Genomic DNA, 10,184 nt, shown 5'->3' with positions numbered 1-10,184 from the left:
AAGGCACTTAGGGCAAATCAAACACATGAATTTATACCAAATAGAATATAAATTATATTATCCATTGGACAATAACAGGAAATAGTTAAGTGCTAATTAACTCAATAAAGTCTGAATAATTCAATGCAAAATATTCCAGCTATAAGAGAAGCATTTCTCTTTCATTCTGAAATAATTTCTAAATACACTGACACACTTTTAAAAGATAAAAACAAAACTGATTGTCCATTGTAAATCTATTTAAAATTCAGTGTAACGTTCAGCTAGATGAATATGCTTAGATAAAATATTTTCAACTGGATTATTAAAAAAAACTCTGTACCATTATAATTAAGCATTCGCGAAGACATGTACACTCCAGTCTTCATCTCTCATTCTGGTATAAGAGGGAAAAAGTGGGAAGATTCCCTATCAACTATGGACCTGACTTTTAGCTGGTTTTACAATTACTCTACAAAGAACCGAAAGATCTAGAGAGAAATTCTTCTGCAGACACGGCCCCACAGGCTTTGGGATTTCTCATTGATGTTCATATTTGATGAAACATTGGTCCCACTGTTGCTATAATGTCTGCATAGGGGTTACTCTGACTAAGCTCAATGGCTTGCTGCTTCTTAAGGACAAGGAAGCTATAAAACTTGGCAGCGGCTTGCTTTTGGTCACTGTTTCTGCAGAGTTTCATCAGGCTAAAGGACTTAACTCCCATCTTGTTGCAACGCTGAGAAAGGGAAGAAAGGAGAAAAGGAAAAAAAAGATAGTTAAACGTAGACCTCAGGGTAAACAATGAACATCATCAAGATCATTTTGAGAGAAGATATATCATCTCTGGATATAGAAATGATAGCATATTTTTGATAAATTTTGTCAGAATATAAGTTAATGATAAAAATCCTAAATTTGACATAAATAGGATCACAAAATTTAGAGCCAAAAGGAAATTTTGAATTGACTGAGTCAAAGCCCTTGGTTTTACAAAAGAGAAAACTGAATTTCAGACATGTTAAATGACTTGCTCGATGACAACAGGTAGCTGAGCCAGTATTCAAATCAAAATCTTTTGATTTCAAATCCAATACTTCATGATGTTGCTTCTAATAATAGTTCACATGTCAATCGCTTTACAACTTACAAAATGCTTTCCTTACATCATGCCTATGAGGTAAGCTGGTCATAAGTATTATTATCTCCATCTTATAAATGAAGAAACTGAGGTTTAAGGACATGAAATAACTTGTCAAAGATCACACATCTATTTGGGAGTTATCACTTCACTTTAAATGGGGCAGCTAGATGGCACAGTGGATAGAGTGCCTGCCCCGAATCAGGAAGACTCTTCCTGAATTCAAATTCAGCCTCAGATACTTACTAGCTGAGTGACTCTGGGCAAGTCACTTAACCCTGTTTGCCTCAGTTTCCTCATCTGTAAAATGAGCTGCAGAAGGAAATGGCAAACTACTCCAGTATCTTTGCCAAGAAAACCCCGAGTTGGACACAACTGAAGACGACTAAACAACAAGGGCTTGAATCAGGCCTTTTCACTCTAGCTATATCAAAATCATTATTCTATCTGATATCACAGGACTAACTCAGGTGTTACAACGACCTCAAAAGTACCATACCAAGTCTTCATTGTCTACTCCTTTGAAAGGGTGGGGACGAGTTTCACAAGTCATAAGGATAGCTTTTCTGTTTGTATATTGTCTGAGGGAAGGAGTCATATTTTAACCCGTTGTCAGCTGTCAATGAATTGTACCATAGCAGTGACTGTCAGACAGATGAGAGCACCAGAGTACAAGATATGTACTTGGAGGAGGAAGGGATATAACCAGGCCTGGTCCTGACAATACCATAAGTGGGAAGAATCACAGAGTAGGAGTCAAGAGAACGAAGAAATGCAGCTAACCTTGTGCATGACTTTGAGTCAAAGACTTCAATCTATCAATAAAAAAGGAACAATCACCTATTATGCCGGGTGCTGAGCTAGGCACTGGGGATACAAATATCCTCAGGAAGCTTATATTCTAATGGGGGTAGGCCTATATAAGTATATACAGAATAAATATAAAGAGAATAAACACAATGTAGTTTGGGAGGGAGAGCACTAACATTTGGGTATATCTGACTCCCCTCCCCCTTTTGAGGCTTAAATTTATGATCTTCTAAATAATGGAGTTGGATCAGATGATAGATCTAAGGTCTTCCTAGCACAAATCTTTTCTGAATTTATGGATCTCATATGCCATAGGTTGCCAATCTCTAGAATAACTTATTCAATGTCATTTCATCAATGTCTGGTAGTTTTCAGCAAGTAAATATTTCTTTTCTTACCCGTAAATAGTCTAACATCTGAAGTGTTCTTTGATTCCACCTTTTTTCCTCAGTAATTTGGCTATTCTCCAAAGACGACTCCTGTTGGAAAGATGGATGAAAAGTATGTCGAAAGAAAATTCCGTATTTGCCTTTATTAAAGACTTTAGAGGGTTTTCTCCTTATTGCTAAAAAAAAGGGGAAGAAATCAGTTTGCTTGGGGATAGTTGCAATTTTTGATGACCTATATCTTTGGATAGGTACAGATGTAACTATAGATGCATGCATGTAACTATAGAGAATGTACGAAGTGCTTTCAAATTTAGACGCTCTCTAGGTCTCTTCCAGTGCTAACATTCTATGATTCTAAATGCTTCAAAAATTTCCATATCTAAATGAACAGGTGATAGAATCCTCAAAAGTAATTTATGGTGCTTCGTGGTTTTTCTACAGTAGGGGTCAGCAGCTTCTCAGAGTAGTGTGCCGAGTCTTTGCCAATAACTATTCACCAACTTGAAAGGGGGCGAGCCATTCTCAGGTCACACTTTCCTCCTCCCCTACCCCATGCTGTTGCCCAACTCAGCTTGTTGGCAGAGTACCAGTGAATGCTGCCCTGAGTCTAGGGTACAATAATAGAGCAAACAGATCAGAAGCACAGAATGTCAAAGTTGGAAAGGACTTCAGAAACTAGCTAGACTAATCCATATCTGAGCAAGGATTCTCTCTAATAAGTGGTCAGCACCGCTGGGTGTGGAGACCTCAAGTGAGGGGCACCCACTACACTTTCTAAGGCTGCCCCTTCATTTTGGTTAGCTCCAAAGTGAGAAGTGTTAGAAAGTTAGTTTTCTTCTTCAAGCCTAATGTAAACGCTTAAAGAAGGAAGGCAGTCTGATATTTCTATATTATTTTGCTAAGAGGAAATACTCTTAAACTGAAGAGAAACTGAAAAGCTCTCAAACAAGGGTTAAATAGTGATTTTGGTTACATGCTTCAGAGGATAAAAATATTAATAATGCATGCATCGTAATAATCCATCATGTTTACTTGACCCAAATTGCTTGTTGCCCCAAAGTAATACACAGATATGTGCGTATTATCTAATCTGAGATTTATATATCTAGCTTTATAGCATCTCATATATACTTATTTAGTTGAAGTATATAATTCAATTCAATAAGAACATTTACCAGTTAAAAAATCAAATTATTGATATTTTAAGTAACTTTTTTAATGAAGATATAATGATTGACCTTTTAAGAGCCAAAATTTCTGCTCATTATTATACACATATAAACTAAAGTAACTCTTTAAGGTTATAGAACAATAAATTTTCAAGTAAAAAACTTTTTTGAGAAGCTAGGTAGTGTAGTGAATACAGTACCTGCCTGAAGTCAAGAAGACTCATCTTTCTGAGTTCAAATCCAGCCTCAGACATTTATCAGCTGTATGACCCTGGGAAAGTCACTTAACCCTGTTTGCCTCAGTTTTTTCATCTATAAAATGAGCTAAGGGCAAGCTACTCCAGTGTCTTTGCCAAGAAAACCACAAATGGGGTCATGGAGAGTCAGGTATGATTGAACAACAACAAAAATTTTATTTTTAAATCATCTAAACTATTGTTTTAAAAGCAAACATTTTTCATTTCTAGCTACCCAATGTTTAGCTTTTCATGGTCAGGAGGAATAGGGCAATGGGGCTAGTTTCCTGATGCTCTCTTCTTCCTCTAAAAAAAAAGTGTGCTTCTCTACCACTTTGAGAGATAATAAACCAGAGATGTCATCTTGAGTAAGTAGAATGTATATTCTGCCTCTTGTTTAAAAATATTAATCTCACACCATTATAGATAGGTTCATCCTTTTAACTGGCATTTTGAAGAGCCTCTTTTAAGCATTAAACGTTAATTAGCTAAAACCTTAGAAGGGATTATTGACACTCTCCAAAGAAGCACAAGATAGGAACCTAAAATTAATGTTAGTTGAAAGCATGCCAGGAAGGAAGAAATAGCTAGACAAATTTACCTAGGTCACGATTCTACCCAGGTGCCCTGCCACTCAAAACTTACTTTGTGAGTCACGTTATTGAACCCTCTTCTACAGCATGGAAATCCTGATCATTTTCCTAATACTTCTTCAGTTCCACAGGCTCCAAGATGCTTTTCAGGAGGTCCAGAAAATTTTGGCAGGGAATTTACAGACAGGGATTCTCAATTACCTCTCCCATTCCACTTAAAGTCTTCAGACTCAAAGATTTTGCCCCCAATATAACTTATTCTCTTGATTCTGTTTCTATGTCCTATTCCTCATCTCAAACTGATGGGTCAAAATTATGATCATTTTATTCTAACATTTATCCTAAATTGTTCCTGCTAAAACTAGAATATATTCCCATCTAACCTGTCCTCAGTATGGATGAAACAAGTTGCTCAGCTTTACCACTAAACATTTGCATTAAACATTTAGCAAATTGTGGCTATATATGTATTGTACAAACAGATTAAGGTTTGGTAGAATTGGTGAGTTCACGCCAATAAAACCTATACACTTAATCTATTTGGACATTTAGCAGCTGAATCAATTTGTGAGAATCACAATGGATTATTGAAACATCTGAATTGAAGGGTTTGAAGGTCCTGTGGTCTAGGATCACACATAAAGATAATTGTACCTATGTATGTAAAGTGAATGGATGAAATAAAACATTTAAATAATTCAAGTAATTCCCTTCACCATCTCAAACAAACAAAAAAACTTTTGATTCTTGTTTGAGTGGTGGAAGAGATACTTTGGCCTGATTTATCCAGATAACTGCTTTACCATCTACTCAATTTTAAGTGGATAGGAACAACCTAATTTTATATCCTTAGACCTTTGCTACTGCTGTCAATTTTTTTCACCAAGGGAATTTTTACTTTTATAATTTTTATAAATTATCATTTCAGGCACACTCTCACATTAACATAATATATAATGAAAATGATACTGTTACTGTTGAAAACAAATCACTTTCATTTACAAAGAATTTTTATCCAAAGATTGCAAAGAGGCATCCTCAGAAAGTAATTTTTTCCCTACTCATTCACAAAACCTACAAAATTCAGCCATCCACAATGGGCCTTGTTATTAATAGAAATTAATTTATTTCCTAAAATTTGTATATTGATATGTGTCATGAAGTTTTAAAAGTTGTAAAAATTCTTAAAATAAGTATATGGAAAGGAAAACAATAGAATTGAGTCCTTATCTTTCTTTAAAAGCTGTAACATTTTAATAAAGTAAGTGAATAAATGAATAAAAGATTGTTAGTTGAGTAAATGGCCTTTTCAGTGCTTATCTTTGTTGACCTCTCTGCAGCCTTTGGTACTGTTAATCACCTTCTCTTCCTGGATATTTTCTTCTCTTGGTTTTTGTGATACTTCTCTCTCTTGGTTGTCTCCCACCTATCTGACTACTCCTTTTCAGGCTTCTTTGCTGGGGCGTCATCCGTGTCATGCTCACTAGCTGTAGGTATCCCCAAGATTCTGTTCTGGGCCCCCTTCTTTGTCTACCCCATCTCATTTGGTGATCTCATCAGTTCCCATGGGTTCAATGATTATCTCTATACAGATGATTCTCAGATCTACACATCCAGCCTTAGTCTTTCTCCTGACTTCTAGTTCTACATCAGTAACTTCCTATTACACATTTTGAACTGGGTATTCCATAGGCATGTCAAACTCAACATGCCCCAAATGGAATTCATTATCTTTCCCATTAAAAGCAATTTTCTTCACAACTTCTTTATTACTGTGGAGGGTATCAACATCTTCTCAGTCATTCTGGTTCACAACCTTTGTGTCATCTTGTAAAAATAATGTGGCTAGCAGCTGCCGAAGGGGTGTAAGACCCAACAAGACCAGCAACAAGAGCTGCCAACACAGGTTCTTTGCTCTGCTTTTCTAAAGAAAGCTACTTTAAGGGGTTTACAAGCTCACTTTAATCAAACATACATATATCATTCAGTTAGTTCAGGGAGGAAAGCCAGCACCCTGAACTTCAGAGTAAATACAAGCAGGAATTACAAACACAGACAATATAAACAGATCAACATTTCTGTTTAGCCAAATCACAATATACATAGTTACCAGAGAAGCACCAACATCTGGGTTTTCCAAAGCTTTTGGGTGGGGGAGGCTCCTTAATGGCTACCCAAAATCTCCACACCAACACTTTTCCAATGAGTGAGAGCCCCAAACAAAACGCTAACCTCTGAGTTTATATACCCTGTTCAGGGTCAAAGGGTATCACAACCATGAGACTCAAACTATGTGAACTAGGCTTTTCCTTGTTTTTTAAGCAGGTCATCAAAGATTCCCGGATTTAATCAAAGAAACAAAGCCCAGACTCATCAAAGGAACTTGATTACTTCAGTGCTCCAAAAGGGAAAACAGTAAAAAAAAGTCCTACCTTAATTACCAATACACATCTTCAACTCTTCACTCTTGCTCACTTCATATATCCAAACAATTGTCAGGTCATCATTGTAGTTGATATGTTCTCAACATCTCTTATTTACATTACCTTTCCTTTCACAGAGCTGCTACCCTATTTCAGGCCCTTCTCACCTCTCACCTCTTTTCTGGACAATTGTAACAGTCTTCTAACTGGTGTCCTTGCCTCAAGTCTCTCCTTAGTCCAGTCGATCTTCCACAAAGCTGCCCAAGTGATTTTCATAAAATGCATATAACTCTCCCTCTCCAATAAACTTCAGCACCTCCTTACTACCGTTAGGATCAAACAGAAAAGGCACTGGCATTTAAAGCTCTTTATAGCCTGGCCCCTTCCTCCCTTTCCATTCTTCTTATACTTCACTCCACATACTCTACAGTCCAGTAATATGGGCCTTGTTCATTCCATCACCTGTCTCTGCCTCTTCCTTGTGTCTCCCCTCTTTAGAGAATGCTCTCCTTCTTCACCTCTGCTTCTTAGTTTTCGTCAAGAGTCAGCAAATTCTACCTCATACAAATCTGTCCAGGTCTCTTCAGCTGCTAAGGCCATATTGTCTAAGTTTATCTTCCATCTATTCTGTATGTATCTTGCATCTCTTTATCTCTCTCTCTCCATATATATATATATATATATATATATATATATATATATATATATATATATATATATAATATTACACATATAGATAGGTAGATATAGATACATAGTGCAGCTAAGTGGTACAGTGGATAGAGTGCCAGGTCTGAAGTACAGAAGACTCACTTTCCTGAGTTCAAATCTGGCCTCAGACACTTACTAGCTGTGTGACCCTGGGCAAGTCACATAACCCTCAGTTTCCCGATCTGTAAAATGAGCTAGAAAAAGAAATGGAAAGCTACTCTAGTATCTTTGTTTTTGTTTTGTTTTTTGGGAGTGGGGAAGGCAGGGCAATTGGGTTAAGTGACTTGCCCAAGGTCACACAGCTAGTAAGTGTGTCAAGTGTCTGAGGCTGGATTTGAATACTCTAGTATCTTTGCCAAGAAAACCCCAAATGGGGTCACAAAGAGTCAGATATGTCTGAAACACTGAAAAATAATATATACATACACACATGGCTAGATATATAGATCTCAGAATCATCCACATAAAGATAATGATACATATGTGTGTGTGAGTGTATGTGTGTGGGGGTGTATGTGTGTGTACACACATACACCTGTATCTCCCATTAGAATGTATGTTCACTTGGGCAATATAAATTAAAGATAAATTTTTGAGCAGAATTTTCTAAAAGAGCATAGACCTCAGTTCTCTTATCTGTAAACTGAGGGCATTAAATAAATAATATTAGTTGACATTTATAGCCTTTAAAGTTTGCAAAGTACTAAGGGATTAAGATGAGGTGGCAAGAAAACACAAAAGAACTATACAAGAAAGATCTTAACATCACTGATAACCACAATGGTGTGGTTATTGATTTAGAGCCAAACATCCTGGAGAATGAAGTCAAGTGGGTCTTCCAGTGGGTCTGCTAACAATAAGCTTAGTGGAGGTGACAGAAACCTAGCTGAGTTATTTAAAACCCTAAAAGATAATGCTATTAAAGTGCTGCAGTCAATATGCCAGCAAATATGGAAAACACAACAGCAGTCACTGGATTGGAAAAAATCAACTTACAGCCCAATCCCAGAAAAAGGCCATGCCAAGGAATATTCAAATTACTGGACAATTGCTCTCATTTCACACACCAGCAAGGTTATGCATAAGATTCTACAATCTAGGCTTTGGCAATACGTGAATCAAGGACTACCAGAAGAGCAGGCTAGTTTTCAAAGAGGCAAAGGAACTAGAGACAAAATCGCCAACATTAACTGGATTATGGAGAAAGCAAGGGAGCATTTACTTCTGCTTCAGCCTTTGACTGTATGGATCACAACAAAATATGGCAAGTCCTCAAAGAGATGGAAATACTAGATCATCTTACTTGTCTCCTAAGGAGCCTGTATGGGGGCCAAGAAGCAACAGTTAGAACTGAACATGGAACAACTGATTGGTTTAAGATTGGAAAAGGAGTAAGACAAGGCTGTATATTGTCACCTTATTTATTTAATCTATATGCAGAGTACATTATGCAAAATGCCAGCCTAGAAGAATCAAAAGCTGGAATTAAGGTTGCCGGGAGAAATACCAATAATCTCAGAGCAGCTAGGTGGTGCAGCGAGTAGATCATGGGCCTTGGAGTCAGGAGGACCTGAGTTCAAATTCAACCTCAGACACTTGACACACATACTAGCTGTGTGACTTTGGGCAAGTCACTTAACCCCAATTGCCCTGCCTTCCCCCCTGCAAAAAACAAAACAAAACAAAACAAAACCAAACAAACCAATTTCAGATATTCAGACAATACTACTCTGAAAGTGAAGAGGAATTAAGAAGTCTCTTGAAGAGGATGAAGGAGGAGAGTGTAAAAGTTGGCATGAAGTTTACCATTAAAAAAAACAACTAAGATCTTGACAACTGGTCCCATAACTTCCTGTCAAAAATGAGGGAGAAGAAATGGAATATCATCAGATTTTATATTCTTCAGCTCAAAAGTCACTGCAGATGGAAACTACAGCCATGAAATTAAAAGATGCTTTCTCTTTGGAAAAAAAGCTTTGGCAAATCTGGAGAGCATACTAAAAAGCAGAGATATCACCTTGTCAACAAAGATCTGTATCGTCAAAGCTATGGTTTTTTTCAGTAGCAATGTATGGCTGTGAAAGTTCAACTATAAGGAAAGTTGAGCGCCACAGAATTGACACTTTCCAATTGCGGTGCTGGAAAAGACTTTTGAGAGTTCCTTGGGCAGAAAGAAGGTCAAATTTGTCAATACGTAAATAAATTAATTCAGGCTATTCACTGGAAAGTCTAATACTAAAGATGAAGCTTAAATACTTGGACTACATAATGAGAAGATGGGACTCTGGAAAAGACCCTAATGTTGGGAAAGATTAAAGGCAAATGGGAAAGGGGATGGCAGAGGATGAGATGCATAGACAGTATCTTGGAGACAATGAACGCAAACGTGGACAGACTTTGAGAGATAGTGGAGGACAGAAAGGCCTGGTGTGCCATGGTCCGTGAGGTCATGAAGAGTCAGACACGACTGAACAACTAAACAATAACAACAGCCCTGTGAGTTAATTACTATAGGCTTGAATATGCCCATTTTATATATATGGAAACCTTAGAGATTTTCTGGAAAGCCTATGGTCACGTACTTAGTGAATGTGGGAAGCAAAATTTAGACCCAGGTCTTTGCTGACTCTAAGTCAGTAAATTGTATTTCCAGTGAAAAGTACTGCTTCTTCTCTCTGAGGCTGCTTTCTGCTCTGACATTCTATTGTTATTTGGCTGATTAGACAAACACAC

General features: G+C 37.2%; 1 protein-coding gene across 1 annotated transcript in view; it reads right to left on the bottom strand.

Moving 5' to 3' along the window:
- Positions 1–216: 216 nt before the first annotated feature.
- The window catches only part of RAD21L1 (RAD21 cohesin complex component like 1), a 31,993-nt gene continuing 22,025 nt past the window's right edge, over positions 217–10,184 (bottom strand). The window contains exons 12-13 of the mRNA XM_036751309.1: positions 2,329–2,409; positions 217–718 (exon numbers count right to left, since the gene is read on the bottom strand). Of these exons, the coding sequence (XP_036607204.1) occupies positions 530–718; positions 2,329–2,409 (270 nt within the window). The 3' untranslated portion in view covers positions 217–529. The remainder of the gene's footprint in view (positions 719–2,328; positions 2,410–10,184) is intronic.

The sequence above is a fragment of the Trichosurus vulpecula genome, chromosome 3 (genome assembly GCF_011100635.1).
Source record: "Trichosurus vulpecula isolate mTriVul1 chromosome 3, mTriVul1.pri, whole genome shotgun sequence".
NCBI lineage: Eukaryota > Metazoa > Chordata > Mammalia > Diprotodontia > Phalangeridae > Trichosurus > Trichosurus vulpecula.
Note: the sequence above shows the minus strand (reverse complement) of the source record. Positions and strands in the feature narration are given on the sequence as shown.